The 24,164-nt window shown below is 47.4% G+C and overlaps 1 protein-coding gene across 7 annotated transcripts in view; it reads right to left on the reverse strand.

Annotated features, from left to right (window-relative positions):
* Positions 1–7,669, reverse strand: part of LOC130682460 (zinc finger protein 169-like) — a 28,948-nt gene extending 21,279 nt beyond the window's left edge. For 2 of the 7 annotated variants that reach the window (XR_008995654.1, XM_057496816.1), the window contains exon 1: positions 6,530–7,656. Coding sequence is in view for 5 of the 7 variants with exons in the window: in XM_057496816.1 (XP_057352799.1) it covers positions 6,530–6,600 (71 nt within the window). In the remaining 2 variants the exon portion in view is untranslated. Of the gene's footprint in view, positions 1–6,529 lie in introns of all 7 variants that reach the window. The other 5 variants (XR_008995653.1, XM_057496817.1, XM_057496818.1 and 2 more) reach the window with 5 other exon arrangements.
* Positions 7,670–24,164: the final 16,495 nt, after the last annotated feature.

Genomic DNA, 24,164 nt, shown 5'->3' on the forward strand with positions numbered 1-24,164 from the left:
CGACATTCCTGGGCGCCAACACGTGCAGTACAGGAACGGAGAGGCAGCGACGGCGGCTTCACAGAGTCAGCAATGCCTCACGTTTGAATGCCAGGCACACTGGGAACATTTAGCTCCTCCACTTATAATTCATTAAAATGTTGAGGAAACAAACCATCCTGGGGTGATGAGAAACTTTCATATACTGATTCGGATGATGGAGACTCAACAGCTTATATTTATCAAAACTTTCTGAACTGTACCTTAAAATGAGAGGGTTTTAGTGTGTTGAAATTATACCTCAGTAACACTGATGATTTCTTCCTTTGCAGAGCAGAGATTCCAGCCCTAACCAGCAGGTTGGATGAGAGATAAACCGTGGATAGAGCATAAAGCCCAGGACCTGCACAGATGCATTGCTCATGGAATGCTACCTGAACCGTTTTTCACATGGCCGGTTCTACACCAGGCATGCGGTCGGCTGCGCACAGCACTGACAGGCGCAGGGACAGACGTGTCCTGAGCAAGGGGCTGGGATCTGGGGAAACGTTTCTCACTGAGAGGCTTGGTGGCCTGAGAAGCAGCTGAGGCTCTGAGATCACATGGCACAGTGCAGCTCACAGGCCGTCAGTCACGGCCGGGGGAAAGCCCTCCTGGTTTGCAGCAGAGAAGGTAACAGGCAAGGAGTATCCAACCCAGGCAGCTGTCCTCCCTATGCCCAGCACAGTCCCCTCCCCTGTGGGCACAGGACTGGAGGAAGCAGAGCAGGAGGCTAAAAGAGTGTGTCCTGGGAAATTCCCAAACCTGTGGTCAGTGGCCGAGAAGAGACCCAGAATGTAGGCATCTGAACACAGCCTGTCTTGACGTGATGCTGACACTGATCAGAAAGTTTGTCCTCTTAATTCATCTGGAACAGAAAGTTTTAATATTAACACTATTGAACTATTATTGGGCATTCACTGTCCACCAGAGATGGAATACCTCACAACAAACTTATGATGTGGTTACTTACCACCCACCTTTTTCAGATGAGGAAGTTGAGGCACAGAGAGTTTAAATTTGTAACAAATCCGAGGTCTGAAGTCTCACTGCAAAGCCCATGCTTCACACCAGTGGGCATGGCTAAGGCGATGCCCAGCATACACACATGGGGGAGAATGTGGACCAAACCAGAATGTCTGTGTTCATAAGAAAACCACACGCCCAAAGATGTTACTCTTCTTATGGTCCTATGTTGGCAAACAGAGACTTAATGCCAAACCTGGTGGTAGTTTCCACCCTCCCTGGAAGAGAACCTTTAACCAGTCAACATGTTATTTCCTGCTCAGCACTGGGAAATATACTGAGACCCCTTCTGCTCCCCTTCAGGCATCCTCACATAAAACAATGGATCCTTGGCCAGTAATTTCCTTTCCTCTGCTCCCTTTCCACCTTTAATAACCTTTACTTTTCTGCAGCCGAAAGGGGTCTTCCTCCACTCACAGAGGCGATGCTGCCCAGTCTTGAGCGATATAATAAAGCCCATTAGATTTTCAGATTTGCTCAACTGAGTTTCACTTTTTTCAACAGTTGCAAAGTGATGTGTCAGATGAAGCTGATGCATTCGTGGGGTAATAGTATCTCTACTTCTGGGTTTTGCTCACAATTTTTGCCACAATAAGTTAAAACCATTTATTTGGCGGTCATCCCAATGGCCTACTGGTGTTGGAAAACCTGCCTGGCCTCACTAGACCTCCCACGCCAATAACCGAGGGAGTTGGAGTGAGGCAGGGGGAGGAAGGACAGAGTTAGAGAATTAGTCCGTTAAAGCTCAGAAGGCCAGCTTCACATGGAATGTTTGAATACTCCCCGGATAAAGGAAGTATCTCAGCACAGGATATGTTTTCACTGTGTCAATGGGCTCATACCTTTGTAAGATTTACTTTATCCTGCTAAAAGCCCCAGCTTATTCAGGAGAAACTCCATCCTAAAGCTAAGACTGAATTTTAATCAAAAAGAGAATAACTCAGCTCACTTTGGAGGCAGAGCAGATGGTCTCGATTGATATGCTTCCAGGCAGGACTGCTGTTCTGGGAGGGAATCAGACAGGTAAATGTCTTGTGCTAAGTTAAAAGAAAAAACTTAGTGTCTCATCAAAGATGAACATTCTGGAACCAGTGGACAAGTCCACACTCCAAGCCTTTTGTTATATTCCTGAAAATCCCTCACCGCATATAAAACCGCCTGCACTTTTTAAGTGTGTAGCCCTTTCCAATCTTTCACCGCACCTGTCTCTTAGGTAGCCCACACTCCCCTTACTCTGTGTGCACATTTTTGCCTTAAATCAACTCTCACTACTACAACGCTCTATATCTATGCTTTTCCAGTGTGTCTGGGTCACTTTGCTTTGTCATTGTGATCCTCTGCATTGAAGCTCAAACCTTAACACCCTCTGCCCCATTACAGATAAGTAAGGAGGGGCTGCTGAGAGCTCAGATCTGGGCTCGCAAATCACTGTCACCTGGGTGCCCCCAGATTGCTCTGAAGCTCACGGTCATGCTCTCTAGCAGCCTTCCTGAAAGCCCCACTTATCTCTAGGAAGTTCGCAGAACATAACCTCATTACATCCTGCGCTCTGCGGCTCCCCCAAAGCCTGGGGTGGTAGGGACTCGGTTCCCACGCTGTGCAGATCCCAGTGCACACTGGACGCAAGGTGACACCGGCTTAAGCAGTCAGCAGGGGATGCGCCCCATGCAGAGCAGAGGTTCAGTGAACTTCCTTTGTCATTCTCTCTGTCATTCCCTCACACTCTCGCCTTAATAAACTGCTTCCTGGAGAAGGGGATTGAGGGGTATTATGATCAGTTCACACGGTGTGTGGGGGTCCTGGGGAAGACAGTGTAGCACAGAGAAGACAAGAACTCTGGCATCTTACTACATTGACAGAGAGTGACTGCAATGGGGTACAGGACGGGGTACACAAGAATGGGTGTGAACGTAATAACCACATTGTTTTTCATGTGAAACCTTCATAAGAGTATAATATCAATCATACGTTAGTAAAAAAATTGTATAAACATATAATAAAATAAACTCCCTCACCTTATACTCACTTCCCTCCCACTCCCAACCAACTCCCCTCCCCCAAAAATATGTCCCCACTGTTTGAGGGGAAGCACTATCTGGGAGGAGAACTGAATCAAGAAATTGCTTGTATTAAGTTTATTTTACAGAACATCTACAGGACAGACTACGGATGGTGGTATAACATCTCTCACCATATCTCAGGTCATGAGGCCACATATCATGAGACTGTTAGGCAGAAGAATAGATATGAGTGGGTGGGGTGGAAAGAAAATAAGGCCAGGAAAACCCACTAGGAGGGACTCAAAAGACTTGGCCACTTCAAACTGGAGAGCCAGAAATGATGGATAGTTAATGAGTTAAACAGTAAGGCTAAAAAGTCCTGGAGTAACTTGGCCTGGAATTCTTGAATATTCCCAGATAAAAGTATCTCAGCATAGCCTCTGCCTTCATTTTGTCAATTAGATCATGCCACTGTAAGATTTACTTTGCCTGCTAAAAGGCCCAGCTTATTCTTTAACTTTAACCATATGCTGTTTTTTTCCTCCTACAGCCCCTAATGAAGTAATTTGCAACCTGAGCAAGAGATAAGCATCATGATTAGTTGTCGGGAGCCAGTCCAAACTGCCCACCTGATGGCACTGCCCAGATGCCCAGCAAGAAGGAAACAAAGTGGACTTCTGACAGGAACAACCCCGCTAACTCTCCTTATTATTATGGTGTTTGGAAATGTTGTTATTGTGTATTTATACACCTAAATTGGAAAACCAAATTTAAAATAACCTGGGAGAAATGCCAGAGGCAAGACCACCTTTCCCCCAGAAAGTAGGGATGGAGTGACAAGAGGAGGACCCTGAGAGGACTTTGGAAACAAGTATTAGCATATAATAAACAGGGGTTGTTTGAGTGGGTCCCAGTACCCTCTCCCCACCCAACTCGGCCCTGAGAGGAATTTCTAAATCACTCCTAGACCTGTTGGGTCCCGGGTGAAAAAATAAAACAATAAAACAGAGCCAGCATGTATAACGGACGGGATATTGTGTGTGGAAGGGCCTGGCATGACTGTACACACTCTCCCCATTGAAGAAATTTTCTTGTAGATATTATTGTATATGGTTTAAAGAAACTCTAAAAAAGCACATGACCCTGCCCTCCCTGGGAAGAAAGGTGGCCTGACTGGGCCCCTAAGCCTTCGGATTCATTGGTTATTACCCCCTTACCTCATCCCCCCAGGGGCAACACTCTCGTCTCTATGAAACTGGGCAACTACCCAAGGGTACAGTTTCCAGTTCCCGCAATTACAATCAGCTTAGTTTTGCTACACTGCTTTGATGATAGACTGTTTTGCTGTTTTTCTTTATATCTGCATGTAATGCTCTAGACCTAGAAAAATAGACTTAGCTATACTTAATACTTAAATGAATAGTAACCGCGGTAATTTTAGAATCAATAATAAGGAAACTGCAAGTAGGGCCCAAGCCAACCAGGTGTGAGGGAACATTCTGAGAATTAAGTCTTGTTTGTTCCGAAACCGCTAGGGATGCCCAGCAAGCACAAGTGCAAAACATTAATAATTGCTAAGGCGCCAATAATCTCATCTCTAAAGATTGACCTTTACGTGAATATTTTTTCTCAAAGAATCAAATGTTCTAATCTTTGTGAAACTGCGTACTCAAAACATATATAACCTTGCTAAATTTCAATAAAACAGGCCAGGCTCAGCTCGGAAACTCTGCTAGTGTCTGTGTCCTCATTCATTCATTCCGTCACTTGCCGACGCCATTCATCCCTCAGGGATCCCTGGACTCGCTGGAGCTGGACTCTGCCAATTAATTTTGGAAACAAGCCCAGCTCTGAACAGCATCGTAACAACAGGAACGATTCCAGCTTAAAACCAAGATTGCATTTTAAAACCCAGGAAATTAAGCAGTACGATTCTTAAAACACTCTTTAGCAAACAGACAATGACTCAGCCCACCTAGGGGGCGGGGCAGGCAGTCATAAGGTGACATGCTGGCAGACAGATGGTGCTACCCTAGGGAGAAATCAAAGCACTAAATTTCCTGTGTTGAGTTAATTTTGTAGCATTACCTGGAGGACAGAGAAGAGACTTAACATCTCATCACAGATGATCATTTCGGGTCCACTTAACTAGTCTACACTCCCTAGCCCTGTCACATTCGTGAAAAATCCATAAAATGGGAAACCCCCAACCCTTCAGCATGCACCGCTCTGAGGTCACCCACACTATCTAAGTGCTTAGCCTTGAATGAAACTTGAACCTTCCAGCGCCTCTTCTCTGAGATCGCCCACATCACTTTCTCAGTGTGCACTTTCTCTAAATACAATGCATGCCCTTCAGGGTGTCTCGCCTCCCTGAGGTCACCTGCACTTTATCCCTAAGTAAGTAACTTTAAAGAAAACCTCTACTCTGCTTCACTACTTTATCTCTGCCCTTCAATTCTCTGTTGCAGTGGGGGCAGGAACAAAGGAAAATAAACAACGCTCTGCTAAAGACACCACAAGTCATGCGTATGCCCAGCAACGCCCCAGCTTTTCCCCATTCTTGAAAGCCTGAAAAGACACAATCTTAAGACTACGAGTGAAACTTCTGAGGCTACCCGCAACTCCCCTTTATTCGAGTGGTACTTTTTGACTTAAAGATTTCTCACTGGGGCGACCAACTTATTTTGTTTTGTCTCTGCGCTCTTCCAGCGGTGAGCGTCTTTGTTACTTCGCTATTCATTCTAATCTGCAGACTGAAGCGCAAGCCTTCACCCTCTGTCCTACATCGGGTAAGTAGGGAAGGGCCACCAAGGTCTGAGTTGGGCTCACAAGTTGCGTCGCCTGGGACACCGGGACAGACCTCCCGCTGTACGACCGTGCTCTTTAGAAGCTGCCCCCAAATCTCCTTTCTTGGCCTTCGGGAAGTTCTCAGAACACGGCCTCACCCCGCGCAGTGCTCTGCGCCTCCCCGATATCCTGGGGTGCTAGGGCGTGGTTCCCAGGCTGTGCAGATCCACGCGGACCCTGCATCCAGGTGACCCGGCCGTGCAAGTTGCCGAGGCATCTGCCCACGCGGAGCTCAGTGAGCGCCCCTTTCCGCCCTCGGCCCTCGCCTGCTCTCTGCCGCTGCTCACCGTTCTGGTCACCGCCCTCACCTCCACTCGTCCGACCTGTTCGAGAACTCCCTCTCCTCGGGCGTCAGGAACCCTCCCGCCCAGGCGGAGGCTCCGCCCAGCGCGCGGGGAGAGGCCCTCCAGATGTAGCCGCCCGACGACCCCGGGACTCCCCGGGCCGCAGCTCCCGACTTTTCCCAAAGGCTCTCCTGGCGACTCGCCCTGTCTCCCCCTGGGACACGGACCCCCTGCACCTGCGGCCTGCAGGCGCTTCCGGCCTCAGTAACCCTCCCCGCCACATTCGCAGAGCCGGCATCCTCCCTGCTCGGAAGAGGGAGCTGGACAGGGGGCTGCAGGGCCCCTACTCACCCGGGGACGGACGGCGGGTGGGGACGGTGGCTCTGCGTCCTCGGCCGGAGGCAGACGGAGGCTCTACGCATCGGCGTGGCCGTCCACCGGAGGACACTACCCGGGATCCTGTGCGCAGGCCGGATTCCAGAACCCAGAATCCTCGGCGGGCAGTTAAAGACGTCCGTACCCAGAATCCTCGGCGGGAGGCTCCAGGATTCCAGGACCCAGAATCCTCGGTGGGGCGGTTCCAGGACTTCAGTGCACAGAATCCCTGGTGGGCGGGTCCAACGCGTCTACACCACGAATCCTGGCGGGGCGAGTTCGAACCTCAGTACCCACAAACCTTGGCGGGGCGGCTTCAGGACCTCAGTACCCGGAATCCTCAGGCCCTCTTCAGCTGTCCAGCACTAACTCACCCGTACCCAGAAGAGTCAGCGCGGCACCGCCCCAGGCCTTCAACACCCAGAATCCTCGGAGGCGTGGCCAGTGGTGTTCAGTATGCAGAATCCGTGGGGCAGCTCCACCTCCCGGGACTGCACCTCCCAGAAATCTCCTTTAGGTCATGCCTGCAGTTCAGACTCGAGTTCCCAAGCCGCAGGCGCTGCCTTTTGTCTCAGCTTCAAGTGAGGCCTCCTTGAATACTGAAGCTGCATGGCCTCTACCCCAGTTGCTGGATGGACGTTGTGGGAGCTGCGGGAGCATCTGCTGCACAGCCGTGCTGCACCTTACATGTAGGGAGGCAAGTTCCCTTCCCTGTGTAACAGACCATGTCACTCTTTCCCCTTCCAGGCACCTTCTAAAACTCCCATTTCTGTACCTCTACAAAGTAAGTTGCCAAGAAAATGAAAAGGTTACAATCCTGGGCTGATGCACAGTCTCCCCTGAGCCAGATGGGACTGAGTGTCCTAAAACATTGAGGAGAGAACCATTCCCAAGTCTGCAAAACTTGAGTTCATGATCTAATGGGCCCACAGCAGCCCCAATGCAGGAGTTCCCGGTCTGCAGGGGACCCAGGGCATCAGGCCGCTGCAGGTTCTATGAAACCTGCCTATGCCTAGTGGTCCCTGCAAGCATCCAATGTGAAAATCTACCCCATCTTGACTCATCCAGGAACAGGACCCAGAAAGGGAAGCAAATCTGGCAGGAAGAGTTGGGACTCAGCAAACCATAGCTTGCCACACACGTGCCCCTTGCTGACAGATGACCTCAGAATGTCGACGTGAGAAATTCGGGTGTTCAGGGGGAATTGGCCACTTGAGTAATTCTAGTTTCATTAGTAGGAGATACTTAACCGGCACTGAACACAGGGTAGACGTTTCTATCTATGACTTTCAATTCCTATGTAATTTCAAATTTATACAAAAGTTGCATTAGAACAGGACAAAGAATTCTCATATACCCGTTTCCTGGCTAACTTCACCAACTGTTTTCACTCTGCAACATTTATCCGGCCTATTTCATCATCTTGTCTTCCACTCTCACTCCTTCCTCCCCCTTTCTAGACTCTGTTTCAGACTTTGTGGCTTCTTGTCCTCAAGACTTTTCAATGAGTTATTTCCTATCTCCAAGGCCATGGGCACAGGACAATGATTAATCATGGGAAATGAAGTCACACTACTACTGTCTCATCCACCACTGGCTTCCAATTTTGTCCGCCATCCCAATAATGCCATTTCTAGCCATCTTCCCTCCCCCTTCTCAGACCAGTCCTGCCTCAGGAATTGTATATACACAGTATTTGGGCCCTTTGGTCCTGTCTCACCTGCACACTGCCTCATGTTTCTTTGTGTGTTCCAACCTTGAGTGTTTTGAAGGGCACAGAGGGCAGCTCTCGTCTACAATGACGCACAAATGGACACTACCTGAGGTTTGCACACAGGAGATGCAGCTGATGGTGCGAATACCCCTGGGCATGATGCGTCCTTAGGACCCTTTATCAGGAGGTATGGTGTCTCCTTACTGATGATGCTGACTGTAAGATAAATTCCAACCAAAATAAGCAGGCGACGAGAGGCAAGAAAGGGCCAGGCAGTTTATTTGAGGACAATCCCAGGCAAGGTTCACCAGTCTACATAAATGGAGGCTGGAGAAGTCTCGCCCAGCAGGGCAGGCAGCAAGTTTTTAAAGAAGGTAAGGGGAGGCAGAGCTTAGATTTACAGCAGCATGACGATTGTCTAGCCGAGGGTGCGTGAAGGTCTCTCATTGGTCTCTAGACAGGCCCTGGACAGCTACCACCATTCCTCCAGCGTGGGGGAGGGCTCTAGTTAGGAACTTCTAGAATGTTGTCTGATCAGACCCTGGAATGTTGTCAGACCAGGACCTGCTGGTCTCCTCGCCTTATTAGGTGAGGCCTGAGCCTGTGCGGCAGGCTCACCCCTCCCCCAGTGCCTCCAGCCTTACACTGACTTTGATCCCACAGCTAAGCTGGTGTCCACAGCAGGGCCGTCATTCACCTTTTGTAAGAATCTGAATCATGAGAATTTTAACGAGTAAACTCTACAACCATCAGTCCTTTCGTTTTCACTACAAATACACATAAGCAAAGTTCAAAAGGACTTTCAAAATGTATCAAGACTAGTGAATTTTAAGGACACACAGTCACATGAACTGTCACGTAGATTTTCTACTTCTGCCACAGAGCAGGGCCTGGCCACGTGTGCCTTAGGCGGGACGCCTCCGATCATCCTGTTGGAAGCATTTCCTTAGGCAGGTGAACAGCAGTGAGAACAGGCCGTTCCTACAGAAGATGGGGTTAGAAACGGGGAATGTGTGTTTCTGGCTGAGTTTAGTGGCACTCTTGCCCTATCGCTGGCCTCAATTTAAACTCTGCAGTGTAGGTTGCCATCCAAGGAGGATTCTGTTTCTCTGGGAATTGACTGTCTTCCTTGGAATCTGCGGTGCAGGCCGCAGCTCACTAAATCTAAACCGAGATCTGTTTCTTGCTATCTCTACCCCCTCATTGCCTGGCTCCAGGGACGACTTGCCCCAGCGACATGGAGGCAAATACATTCCTGGAGTAAAGCATGTTAATCACTGTGTCTAGAAACCTGTTCACCCACTCAACAATGTGATGCCTGGTCAATAAATATGAGAGGTGCCTTTCCAGCACCACTCTTGAGCTGGTATGCCTTGAGTCCGCTGGCTGGCCTACTCTGGTCCTCTATATCTCATCGCGTCGCCTCTACATCTGCGGGTCGGAGACGGGGAGGAGGCCGACACTGCAGAGCAATGACCTCACTGAAAATGCAGCCCAGAATCGGTCACCTGAACCCGGGCAGCCAGCTGGCTCTCAGGCGCTGAGGCATCGGCTTCCTGGGCAAGTAGGCACCCCTTCCCTGCTCTCTACAAAAGGGACAGTGAGTTATCGGTTTTACGGCTTATTCATAGGGCATCACATTGATCCCTCCCACCCCTTCTGTGCTGGAGGGGTCAGCTGTAGATGGACACTTGGGCACGTGCACTGATTGCCAGATTTTGTCCACGTCCATGAACGCAGCCAGAAGCCGGGAGGCCAGGCGGACGGACTGTCCCAGCACCCGCCCACCGCCGCTCTCCACACCCGCTGGCTAGGCTCAGGGATTGTCCCGGTCACCGTTCCCGCCACAGTTTCTCAATTTAAATGTACTATCTGGGGACAGGAGGGCGCACCACGCCCGCAGCACACCCAGCGGTTACTGAGCCTCCCTCTTCCTTACAAACGGAAGTGGGGGTGACGGCTGTCGCCGCTCCCCGCGCGCGTGCGCAAAGATCAGGTGAACCGCGCTGTTCAGCAGCACCGAGCTCCGTGCGTTCGGAGGGACAGGGACGACCCGGTCGGCGAGGCAGCCAGGCGGGGGTCGACCTCACGCTCGGGAGGAAATCCGCAGAGAGCTCCCTTCTGCGGACACGCGACCCTGCGTCCCCGCTCCCGGCGCGCCAACAAAGCCCTGCCTAGCGCCGCCAACGGTAGCCTCAGCGCGGCTCACCTCCCTGACCCGCATCTCCCGCGGGGGTAGCATGGGAGGGACCTCGGTGACTGGGCGGTAACAGACCAAAGCTGTGCCAGGAATAGAGAGGCGGACTCCAGGAGCGTCGTCTCCCCAGCCCAGCCGGACGCCACAGGCTGTGAACCAGTCCGAGTCCGCCGCCCTCTGTGCGCCTGGAGGCCCAGGGGCCGCGCCTCCCGCCCAGGCACCGCCCAGCTCCGCCCCTCCGTGCGCCCGTCTGAGGGCTACGGGCGGACCATTGACAGGCGGGATGGTGTCTGTGTCCACGCGGCCTGGGCGGGCGGGTGCTGGTGTACCGGTTGGACGGGCCGGAGGGCGCGGTGGCCCCGGGGGTCGCGCTGGGCCTGGGCTCCTCCCGGCCCCGGGCAGGCTGGGGTCCCCAGGAGTGAGTTCGTGCCCGACCGCGCCGTCTCCGGAGCGGCGTGTCCGCTGCGGGGTTGCGCTCCCACCACTGTCGGGCTCACATCCTCTTCTAGACACAGACCGAGGAGCCGCCAAGCGAGCCTGTAAGTCCGGGGAGAGGAAATCCTGGGGCAAAATACCTCTAAAACCAAAATCAAAGGGAAAACTAAGGTTTAAACCCCGTATATTGCTTACAAACTGTGGTCGGGGCCCTTCCCTCTCCTCCGGCAGAAGCATGCGAGACCTCCACGCCTCTCAGGTTCAGATAAGCCCTCGGTCACCATATAGTTACACACCGATACGGAGATGACGTACTTCTCTCCACCCTTGAGGAATGCGTGTTCATATGTAGATGCATTGAAGCCAGGAAGAGATTCGGGAATGCTGCAATGTTACCCACAACGTCCCAGTCACCAAACCAAGATGTGGTCTTGCTTCCTTCTCTTTCTGGCTTCAGGGCAGGAGGCAGGACCACTCTGGCTGCCCTGTGGCTTCCGGGCCTGTTCATTCTCCCTTTTCCCTTGCGGACCCTACTTCTCTTCCTAGGTGAGGCTCTCTCTGCTGCCTGCGGCATCCCACTGCTCTTCCTAGGTGAGGCTCTCCTTGCTCGCTACCGAATGTCGGGCTTACGTCCCGCCCCCCACCCCCAGGCGCACCCACAAGCTGACTGCACCTTGCAGTGTGCCAGGGACTCTGAATCTGCTGCTCGCGCTCTTGCTCTCAGAGCCCTGACCAACCAGCTGCCACCTGGACACTCCACTTCCACGGCCCTCGGGCAGTTCAAACCCGGCCAGACTGAGACAGGGACCCTGGGTGTAGTCAGAGTAGGGTGAGGGCCTCCGGGAAGAGCAGGGCGGAATATTTATGGCCAGAGCAATGTAACAATGGGCAAAGAAGTCCCTACTGAAACTCTATGTTAACCATTAAGCTCTAGAATCATTCTTCGGTGACATCAGTTAATGTTCCCCAGATGGGGAAGAGTGGCACGTGTCAGTTACACTAACCATTTGTAACCATGTGTAAGATTCACTTTAGCATGCTAAAAGGCCCAGGCCTATGTGCTGTCTTACCGCCTTCAAATCTGACGAGGTGATTTTGCAAACTGAGCAACTAACTTAGCATGCAGACCCAGCTGTAGAGGACATGGTAAAAGACAGGAAGAGTTCCATCTTAAAGATAAGATTGCATTTTAACACCCAGGAAGTTCAAGAGGCAGGATTCTTTAGCAAATAGACAATATCTCAGCCCACCTTGGGGGCTGGGCAGGCAGCCTTTTGATGTGCTCCCGGACCAAGGCGCCGGTGTCCCAGGGAGAAATCAAGGCAGGAAGTTCCTTATGTTAAGTTAATTTTTAATATTCAGGGACCACTAACAAGTCCACACCCCTAAGTTTTTTTCGTGTTCTTGAAAAATCCTCAACTGCCTATAAAACCCCTAGACAACGCACCACCACCGACTCTCTTGTCCCCTCTGGGCGTGAGCCAGTAGCTCCGTTCTTTCACTATATCTCCAAATGAACGCCTGTACCTTGCTCCCCTACCTTGACTGTTTGTGAAGCTCATTCTTCGGATTCGTGAACAAGAACTCCGGCATCAAGACGACGGGTCTCAAACTGAAAGTTGAACATTTTCCCGCTGAAACAGGCTGCTGTTTGTGGATTCCCATCTCCACCTCACACTCGTTCCGCTGCCGAGTCCCGTTGATTCTGTGTCATCCTGTCCCTGCATCCCAGCCGCACTGTCCTCCCGGAAACCCCCGGGGCCAAGCCGTGGCGTCCCTCCTGACACACCCGCAGGAGGGCAGCTGAGCACTATGGGCCGCAGCCTGCGTTCCTGCGGGCCCCTCGCTCCAGCGCCCAGGTGTCCCTTCTGAAACACGGTCCTGTGTCCCTCTGCTGCTCAAAGCCCTTCCTTCCAAGCATGGACCTGACCCCTCCCGTCCAGCCTCAGGCCAGCGGGGGCCCGCAGTCCTCTGACAGTGAGACAGGCCACGAGCTCTGTTTTCTCCAGGGCTTCACGAAGCCCCTCTTACCTCTCGGTCAGCTTTCCGCACTCAACACGGAATGTGCCCCCTTGGGTCCGCTGCCTTCCCTCGGCCTTCCCAGGATGCCACGTGCTCTACTAGCCAGACTTGTGTCGCTGTTCACTTGGATCATGTCTTTGCTAATTGCTTCTGGGGACAGGGGCTCTTTATCTCCTCCCCCCGTGCCTAGAAGCCAGCAGTGTTGGGGTGGCCTAAGTGACAGAGTGGGCTGCGCTTACCCGGTCTGCCTCTTTCCCCTCCCTGATACCCCTCCACCCCATCCGTTAGCCCCTGATGAGGATGGGAAGCTACAGGAGCACAGCGATTACATGAGCTTCAGGGCACCTTGCGGGAGTCCAGCTCCACCGAGTCCAGGAGTCCCTGAAGGATAGATGACGTCGGTGACTCACTGAAATGAATGAGAACACAGACACTAGCAAAAGCTGAGCCTTGCCTTTAATGAAAAATAGCACCCTGATTATATGCTCTTTGATTACATATAGATATTAATCATTTAATTGACACATAGCACGGTTACATGAGTTTGGAGAATGAGATTATGTCATTTGGCAGGTCTTCGCAGTTCACTTCTTTCTAAGTGAACTTTGTTCTTAATTACTGCGGCCAGAAAATCGTACAAAGGTTAGGTAGGTGCCAGACTCTTGGTTTCTTTACAGATGACTAAAGTTCACTATTCTATTATTTTGATGTATGGCCCACAAGCTTTCATAGTTATACTCCCGTTCTCCATGTCCTGTAGGAAAGAAACAGGCTCTCTCTAAAAGGACACGATAACTCTTTGGTAGGCAGGGACAAATTTTATAGACTGTGCCTTGGACCCATTTTCAGTAAGACTTATAATGGAGAATTTTCTGATCAGGAGTTAGGTAATACCCTGTTCTCATTTGTTTTATAGTTTGCCAGGCCCTTCTTTGGTGGGCTAGCCAAAGAATATCATTTGTTCTCTGTACCCACCTGTCACCATTAATCACTGAGTATGTCATTTGGAGGCCACGTAGGGGCAGAGGAAGGAACCTGAACCCAGGTAACTTTTCCCTATCATTTTTCCCATAAACGTGGGTCCAATACTCATTGGGTCTCTCTTTCCCATCATCAGGGGTAGTCACAAGGACAGGAGTGATTTTTTCCAACTTCCTATAGGGCCAGTACTTAAAATTTTCAGGGAGAATTGGATATGGCTTCTTCCCTGAATGGACAGCTTGAGTTTAAACGAAAATAAGCAAATTCATTAAAAGGAACATTTTGAGCAGGAGGGGTATCGACAGTTCTCCTCTTGGAAAGCCACTGTGCAGCCCCTTCCATCCGACTGCGCAACTGCACCATCAGGCTGGCGGTTCTGAGCGGCTCCCGGCAGCGCCTAGCATGAGGAAGGGGGAAGGCTGCATATTTTGAAGGGGATTCCCTTTAAAGCCTGGGAAGACCCAGGGCCAGATGCCTGGTCGAGGGAGCAGAGGCCGCATGAAAGCTGGGCTCTGGGGCGGCCAGGTGGGAAACGGATCGGGAGGGAACTGAGGACACGTGAATATGCCAAGTGCCTGCAAGGGTCAAACCACCCAGAGGGAAAGGCAAGCAGAATGGCCTGTGGGGGCTGCTCACTCCCGGACCCGGTCTGTGAGGAGTTCCTGAGCTGCTGCGTGAGGCTGGGGCCCTTCTGCTGTGCTTGGGACACACCCAGCCAGTGAGGGGCACAGCGGCAGGCCCACAGCCAGCGGTGGTCCAGCTTCAAATGTGTAGCCAAGTCTCTAACAGATTTCAGCTCAGGATGCCAAGTGCCCAGGGGCACATGCGGCCAGAGGGAAGAGCCTCATCTCTAACATTCCTTACTCTCCATTTAGGTTTCACTCATCAGTAGGAGGACAACTTTGTGGTCAGAAAATGCAAACCATAGCACCAGCCAGGGCTGTTTGACTTTAGGTCACCCCGCCTTCAAACCTCAGGCTGCCTCAGTTTCCTCATCTGCAAACTGGGTGTTTATAACTATCACTGCACAAGAGTGAACTACGGTTATGTGAGCCAATCAGGTTTCTTCATCTGAGGGGAGCAGGAAGGTCGGGAATTCTCCACCTAGGTTTTTTCAAAAGTTTAGCTGCCCGGGCCTGGGTCCGACCCCTAGACATTAACTCTCCTTGCTCAGGGAAGAACGGTGAGTCAGTCTTGACTATCTCACACCCTACATTCAGTATATCATCTCATCCATGTGCTTCTCCTCTTTCACAACTGTTTATTTTGAATTAACATTGTATTTATAGAAAATTTGCAAATGTAATATAGAGAATTTCCCTACACTTCTCACCAGGTTCCCCTAATATTAGCATCTTACAGAATCATGGCTATGGTAACAGAGGCAGGAATCTAACATCAGCATACTATTACGAACTAAGCACCTTACACAAAGTTCACCAGCTTCTCTATCATGTCCACTTTTGGGATTCTGGGACACCACCCGGATCCCCACCAGGCCATGCTAACCACACTGCAGTCATCTCTGGTCTGTGTGCCTTCCTCCCAGCCATTCCCTTGGCTTCTCTTGGGGCCCGTCTTCAGCCTCCAGAAGCTTGGTTGATCCTAAGTAATAGGACTGCCTAATTCCTTAAGGGAAGAGACAACCACACCGAGGAGCAGATATTCAACCAAGAGATTTATTAAGAGGTGGCGAGGTGGTTGCCTGCGAGAGTGAGTGCAGCAGCCGTGGGCTGGGCAGCTTTGGCTTACATCTCCTTATATTAAGGCACTTGGCACCAGCTGACTGGGCATGGAATCGTTGGGGTTAGCTGGCAGGACGTTACCGGTCTGTGTCACAGAATTTTCTGCGTCATGAGAGGGGAGCGGAACCTAATCTCGGGAAACTGAAACTTAACGGTCGCCATCTCAGGTCGAAAAGTGTGGGGTCAGGCGCCATTTTTGACTAACATTCTTACCTTTTTGATTTGGTATGGGCGACGGGACGTCACTGATTTCTCTGGCTATTTCCCGCTGGAAGGGGGCGGCGATGGGGGCACAAAAGGGAAGAGTTATGATCAAACAAGGTAGGGGCCGTCAGTCTCAGGATGGCGAAGGAATTTCAGCATTCGTCTCATCCACATCCTTCAGCAACTGGTAGTCCCTAAGGAGGAGCTGGTTGAAAGTCTGGTAGAAATCTTGCTAATCTGATTTTGAATGAATTTAATTCTGCAGGGCAGGAAGGTACAGAAAAGAAAGATGACGAGCAAAGGACCGAGGACAGGCAGGAGCCAAGTGAGGAGAGAGGACTGGAAGAGTCCCTTCATACTAGTCTTTGTAGGGGACCTTTTGAGACTTTCTGCAACATCGGCCACTCAGCGTACGTTTTCGTCCACTAGTCCTGACTCGTTGACATAATCACAGCATTCTTCTTTAAGGAAGAGGCAGGTCCCTCCCTTTTCGGTGGTTAGAAGATCGAGGGCCTGCCTGATTTGAAGCGTCCCTTGGGGTGGAGAGGTAACTTGTCCCCGAGGTGAGGACAGGGATTCGCTGGTGGAATCTAAAGCAGTTTGCAGCTGGGCATTAAGGCCATCTACTGCCGTTGGGTGTGTCCTAAGGCTCCTCCTGAGAGGCCCGTTCCTCCGCACAGGCAGATAAGGTATCCCGACCATAATGGGAAGGAAGGCTGCTCAGCGGGTTCTGCAGTGAGGAAGCAACCATTGTACTTCAGAGCTGCTGTATGATGTTATTTGAGGGACAATAGTCACAAGAAAACAGGGTTCTGATTGATTGGGTAGAATTTCATTTAGGAGAGTGCCGTTACACCAGAGAAAGTCTCCCAGTCATGAATAGGAGGTTGTAGAGATGGTTTGGTTATAAGAGCAATTGCCTCTCCCTAGAGAGACATTAATAAGGGGAATTGGAAAATGCAGGCACATAAAGGGAGTGAGATATTGTCTGTTTCTGGTTCCCTTAAGGGAACATTGTTAACTGGGTTGATAGGAAGTCTTGAGGTCAAGAAGGTATAATTTGTGATGTTAAGAGAAACTGCAGAGAATAAGGGCCGAGCTAAAAATGCACAAAGGAAACCATTTGTTGGCTTTAAGGCGGCAGTAGTGAGGTTTAGGAAGGCAAGGGTGTTTTGTATGATATGGAGCCCAGAGTAGAGTGAAGGGGATGAGGCGGGATTTGAAGGGGGAGAGTCTGGGTCTGTGCTTTCTAGCTAATTATCAAGTATTTGTTCTGAGTGATGTATGCTGGGTGACAGTCGGGAGTGTTGGGTAACAATGGAGACATGCTCTCTATTTAGGCTAAACTCCCTGGATGGTGAGATGAGTACCCATTGGAATAGAATTTTTCTGTTACTCTGGTTGCCCATTGGGAATCCCATGTGTCAGAAATTGCCCATGTGTAGGTTTCTGTGTTCGAGTTGAATTTGAACATCCCGTCGCCATTGTGTGCATCATGTATTTTTGCATGACCAGTAGGGTCAGTCTCGGTAAGTTCCAACCCACCAGCCGTGACAGGAATCTTTTTGTTGTTGTTATCATTAATCTACAATTACATGAAGAACATTATGTTTACTAGGCTCTCCCCTACACCAATCACCCCCACAAACCCTGTTACAGTCACTGACTGTCCATCAGCATAGTAAGATTTTGTAGAATCACTACTTGTCTTCTCTGTGCTGCACAGCCCTCCCCTTTCCTCACCCCCCACATTATACATGCTAATCATAATACTTACATAATAATTTCTTGGCTATTGTAAATAGTGCTGCCATAAACATAGGGGTGCATCTGTCTTTTTCAAACTGGGCAGCTACATTCTTAGGGTAAATTCCTAGAAGTGGAATTCCTGTGACAAATGGTAAGTCTATTTTGAGGAACCTCCATACTGCTTTGCACAAATGGTTGAACTAATTTACATTCCCACCAGCAGTGTAGGAGGGTTCCCCTTTCTCCACAACCTCACCAACATTTGTTGTTGTTGGTCTTTTGGATGATAGCCAACCTTACTGGAGTGAGGTGATATCTCATTGTGGTTTTAATTTGCATTTCTCTGATGACTAGAGACGTGGAGCAACTTTTCAGGTGTCTGTTGGCCATCTGAATTTCTTCTTTGGAGAATTGTCTGTTAAGCTCCTCTGCCCATTTTTTAATTGGATTATTTGCTTTTTGTTTGTTGAGGTGTGTGAGCTCTACATATGTTTTGGATGTCAAGCCTTTATCGGATCTTTCATTAATGAATACATTCTCCCATACTGTAGGGTACCTTTTAAATCTATTGATGGTGTCCTATGTTGTACAGAAGGTTTTCAGCTTGGTATAGTCCCACTTGTTCATTTTTGCTTTTGTTTTCCTTGACCGGGGAGATATGTTCATGAAGAAGTCGCTAATGTTTATGTCCAAGAGATTTTTCCTGTGTTTTTTTCTAAGAGTTTTATGGTTTCATGACTTACATTCAGGTCTTTGATCCATTTTGAATTTACTTTTGTGTATCGGGTTAGACAGTGATCCAGTTTCATTCTCTTACATGTAGCTGTCCAGTTTTGCCCACACCATCTGTTGAAGAGACTGTCATTTCCCCATTGTATGCCCATTACTTCTTTATCATATATTAATTGACCATATATGTTTGGGTTAATGTCTGCAGTCTCTAATCTGTTCCACTGGTCTGTTGCAATGTAATTGTGCCAGTACCAAATTGTCTTGATTACTATGGCTTTGTAGTAGAGCTTGATGTTGGGGAGTGAGATCCCTCCCACACTTTATTATTCTTTCTCAGGATTGCTTAGGCTATTCGGGGTCTTTGGTGTTTCCATATGAATTCTTGAACTATTTGCTCCAGTTCATTGAAGAATGTTGTTGGTAATTTGATAGGGATTGCATCAAATCTGTATATTGCTTTGGCAGGATGGCCATTTTGACGATATTAATTCTTCCTAGCCAAGAGCATGGGATGAGTTTCCATTTGTTAGTGTCCTCTTTAATTTCTCTTAAGCGTGTCTTGTAGTTTTCAGGGTACAGGTCTTTCACTTCTTTGGTTAGGTTTATTCCTAGGTATTTTATTCTTTTTGATGCAATTGTGAACGGAATTGCTTCCCTCATTTCTCTTTCTATTGGTTCATTGTTAGTGTATAGGAAAGCCACAGATTTCTGTGTCTTAGTTTTGTATCCTGCAACTTTGCTGTATGCTGGTATCAGTTCTAGTAGTTTTGGAGTGGCGTCTTTAGGGTTTTTCATGTACAATATCATGTCATCTGCAAACAGTGACAGTTTAACTTCTTCTTTACCAATCTGGATTCCTTGTATTTCTTCATTTTTTCTAATTGCCGTGGCTAGGACCTGCAGTATTATGTTAAATAACAGTGGGGAGAGTGGCCAACCCTATATTGTTCCTGATCTCAGAGGAAAAGCTTTCAGCTTCTCGCTGCTCAGTGTGATGTTAGCTGTGGGTTTATCATATGTGGCCTTTATTATATTGAGGTACTTGCCCTCTATAAACATTTTGCTGAGTGTTTTTATTATGAATGGGTGTTGAATTTTGTTGAATGCTTTTTCAGCATCTATGGAGATGATCATGTGGTGTTTGTCCTTTCTGTTTATGTGGTGGATGATGTTGATCAATTTTCTTATTTAACATCCTTGTTTCCCTAGGATGAAACCCACTTGGTCGTGGTGTATGATCTCTTTGATATATTTTTGAATTCAATTTGCTAATATTGTTTTTTATCATTAATCTACAATTGCATTAAGAATATTATGTTCACTAGACTCTTCCCTAATCTAAGTTCCCCCTACAAACCCCATTACAGTCACTGTCCATCAGCATAGTAAGATGTTGTAGAATCACTACTTATCTTCTCTGTGTTGCACAGCCCTCCCCTTTCCCCCACCCCCCACATTATGCATGCTAATCATAATACCTCCTTTCTTCTTCCCCGTCCTTATCCATCCCTACCCTCCCATTCTAACCAGTCTCTTTCCCTTTTGTAACTGTTAGTCCATTCTTGGGTTCTGTGATTCTGCTACTGTTTTGTTCCTTCAGTTTTCCTTTATTCTTATACTCCACAGATGAGTGAAATCATTTGGTATATGTCTTCCCCACTTTGCTTATTTCAAGGAGCATAATACCCTTTGCTCCATCAATGTCGTTGCAAATTGTAGGATTTGTTTTCTTCTTATGGTTGAATAATATTTCATTGTGTATATGTACCACATCTTCTTTATCCATTCATCTACTGATGGACACTTAGGTTGTTTCCATTTCTTGGCTATTGTCAATAGTGCTGCGATAAACATAGGGGTGCATCTGCCTTTTTCAAACTGGAGTGCTGCATTCTTAGGGTAAATTGCTAGGCGTGGAGTTTCTCGGTCAAATGGTAAGTCTATTTTGAGCATCTTGGGGAACCTCCGAACTGCTTTCCACAATGGTTGAACTAATTTACATTCCCACCAGCAGTATAGGAGGGTTCCCCTTTCTCCACAACCTCGCCAACATTTGTTGTTGTTTGCCTTTTTGATGGTAGCCATCCTTACTGGTGTGAGGTGATATCTCATTATGGTTTTAATTTGCATTTCTCTGATGACTACCAATGTGGAACATCTTTTCATGTGTCTGTTGGCCATCTGAATTTCTACTTTGGAGAACTGTCTGTCCAGCTCCTCTGCCCAATTTTTAATTCGATTTTTTGCTTTTTGTTTGTTGAGGTGCATGAGCTCTTTCTGTATTTTTTATGTCAAATCTTTAATGGCTCTGTCATTTATGAATATATTCTTCCATACTGTAGGATACCTTTTTGTTCTATTAATGTTGTCCTGAACTGTACAGAAGCTTTTCACCTTGATATAGTCCCACTTGTTCATTTTTGCTTTTGTTTCCCTTGCCCAGGGAGATATGTTCAAGAAGAGGTCACTCATGTTTATGTCTATGAGATTTTTGCCTATGTTTTTTACTAAGAGTTTTATGGTTTCATGACTTACGTTCAAGTCTTTGATCCATTTAAATTTACTTTTGTGTATCAAGTTAGACAGTGATCCAGTTTCATTCGCTTACATGCAGCTGTCCAGTTTTGCCAGCACCATCTGCTGAAGGGTCTGTCATTTCCCCATTGTATGTTCATGGCTCCTTTATCGATTATTAATTGACCATATATGTTTGGGTTAATGTCTGGGGTCTCCAATCTGTTCCACTGGTCTGTGGCTCTATTCTTGTGCCAGTACCAAATTGTCTGGATTACTATGGCTTTGTAGTAGAGCCTGAAGATGGGGAGTGAGATCCCCCCCCCACTTCATTCTTCTTTCTCAGGACTGCAGTTTGCTAATATTTTATTGAGTATTTTTGCATCTACGTTCATCACGGATATTGGTCTGTAATTATCTTTTTTGATGGGATCTTTGCCTAGGTTGGGTATTAAGGTGATGTTGGCTTCATAGAATGAGTTTGGGAGTATTCCCTCCTCTTCTATTTTTTGGAAAACTTGAAGGAGAATGGGTATTATGTCTTCTCTATATGTCTGATAAAATTCCAAGGTAAATCCATCTGGCCCGGGTGTTTTGTTCTTGGGTAGTTTTTTGATTACTGCATCAATTTCTTTGCTTGCAATTGGTTTGTTTAACTTTTGTGTTTCTCCTTGGTCAGTCTTGGAAGGTTGTATTTTTCTAGGAAGTTGTCCATTTCTTCTAGGTTTTTCAGTTTGTTAGCATATAGGTTTTCATAGTAATCTCTAATAATTCTTTGTATTTCTGTGGAGTCTGTCAGGATTTTTCCATTCTCGTTTCTGATTTTGTGGACGTGTGTTGATTCTTTTTTCTTAATAAGTTTTGCCAGAGGCTTATCTGTTCTGTTTATTTTCTCAAAGCACCAGCTCTTGGTTTCATTGATTTTTCTATTGTTTTATTCTTCTCAATTTCGTTTATTTCTTCTCTGATTTTTATTATGTTCCTCCTTCTGACTTTAGGCCTCATTTGTTCTTCTTTTTCCAGTTTCAATAATTGTGATGTTAAGCTATTCATTTGGGATTGTTGTTTTTCTTTAACTGTGCCTGGATTGCTTTATACTTTCCTCTTAAGACGGCTTTCGCTGTGTCCCACAGAAGCTGGGGCTTTGTGTTGTTGTTGTCATTTGTTTCCATATATTGCTGGATCTCCATTTTAGTTTGGTCATTGATCCACTGATTATTTAGGAGCATGTTGTTAAGCCTCCATGCGTTTGTGAGAATTTTTCTTTTCTTTGTACAATTCATTTCTAGTTTTATACCTTTGTGGTCTGAAAAGTTGATTGGTAGGATTTCAATCTTTTGGAATTTACTGAGGCTCTTTTTGTGGCCTAGTATGTCATCTATTTTGGAGAACGTTCCATGTGCACTTGGGAAGAATGTGTATCCTGTTGCTTTTGGATGTAGAGTTCTATAAATGTCTATTAGGTCCATCTGTTCTAGTGTGTTGTTCAGTGCCTCCGTGTCCTTACTAATTTTCTGTCTGTTGGATCTATCCTTTGGAGTGAGTAGAGTGTTGAAGTCTCCTAAAATGAATGCATTGCATTCTATTTCCTCCTTTAGTTCTGTTACTATTTGTTTCACATATGCTGGTGCTCCTGTGTTGGGTGCATATATATTTATAATGGTTATGTTCTCTTGTTAGACTGAGCCCTTTATCATTATGTAATGTCCTTCTTTATCTCTTGTTACTTTCTTTGTTTTGAAGTCTACTTTGTCTGATACTAGTACTGCAACCCCTGCTTTCTTCTCTCTGTTGTTTCCATGAAATATGTTTTTCCATCCCTTGGCTTTTAGTCTTTGCATGTCTTTGGGTTTGAGGTGAGTCTCTTGTAAGCAGCATATAGATGGGTCTTGCTTTTTTATCCATTCTATTACTCTGTGTCTTTTGATTGGTGCATTCAGTCCATTTACATTTAGGGTGAATATTGAAAGCTTTGTACTTATTGCCATTGCAGGCTTTAGATTCATGGTTACCAAAGGTTCAAGGTTAGCTTCTTTAGTATCTTACTGTATAACTTAACTTCCTTATTGATCTGGTATAAACAATGTCTGGTGATTCTTTATTTCTCTCCCTTCTTATTCCTCCTCCTCCATTCCTTATATGTTGGTTGTTTTATTCTGTGCTCTTTTATGTTTCCTTTAACTGCTTTCATGGGTAGTTGATTTTAATTTTTTGCCTTTAGTTAGTATTTGGTTGGTCTGTTTTCTTTGTTGTGATTTTATTTTCTCTGGTGAAATCTGTTTAGTCCTTGGAGTGCTCCCGTCTAGAACAGTCCCTCCAAAATACCCTGTAGAGGTGGTTTGTGGGAGGCAAATTGTCTCAACTTTTGCTTGTCTGGGAATTGTTTAATCCCTCCTTCATATTTAAATGATAATCGTGCTGGATACAGTATCCTTGGTTCAAGGCCCTTCTGTTTCATTGCATGAAATATATCATGCCATTCTCTTCTGGCCTGTAAAGTTTCTGTTGAGGAGTTGATGACAGCCTGATGGGTTTTCCTTTGTAGGTGACCTTTTTCCTCTCTCTAGCTGCCTTTAAAACTCTGTCCTTGTCCTTGATCTTTGCCATTTTAATTATTATGTGTCTTGGTGTTGTCCTCTTGGGTCCCCTCTGTTGGGAGTTCTGTGTACTTCTGTGTTCTGATCGATTATTTCCTCCCCCAGTTTGGGTAAGTTTCCATCAATTATTTCTTCAAAGACACTTTCTACCCCTTTTTCTCACTCTTCTTCTGTTACCACTATAATGAGGATATTGTTCCTTTTGGATTGGTCACACAGTTCTCTTAATATTGTTTCATTCCTGGAGATCCTTTTATCTCTCTCTGCATCAGCTTCTATGCGTTACTCTTCTCTGGTTTGTATTCCATCAGTGAGCTCATGCATCTTATCCATTTCGCTTATAAATCCAGAGATTTTTTTCATTTCTGTAATTTCCCTCTGGACTTCATCCCTTTGCTCTTGTATATTTCTCTTCAGTTCTGTCAGCATGGTTATGACTTTTATTTTGAATTCTCTTTCAGGAAGACTGGTTAGGTCTATCTCCTTCTCAGTGGTTGACTCTGTGATTTGGTCTGTCTCAAATTCTACCTTTTCATGGTGATAGAGACACTTTGTGGAGCTGGCAGGAGTGACAGCTGGGAGAACGTCCCTTCTTGTTCATTCGTGGGCTTCCTCTCCTGGCTTGTGCTGGGCAGCTGCATGCAGACAGGGCTTCTGATTCTTGCCAGACCGCTATGGAGATTAGCTCTGCAGTTGCTTTGGGCACGGCCTGCCCCAGGCT

This window comes from Manis pentadactyla, unplaced genomic scaffold (assembly GCF_030020395.1).
Source record: "Manis pentadactyla isolate mManPen7 unplaced genomic scaffold, mManPen7.hap1 scaffold_583, whole genome shotgun sequence".
NCBI lineage: Eukaryota > Metazoa > Chordata > Mammalia > Pholidota > Manidae > Manis > Manis pentadactyla.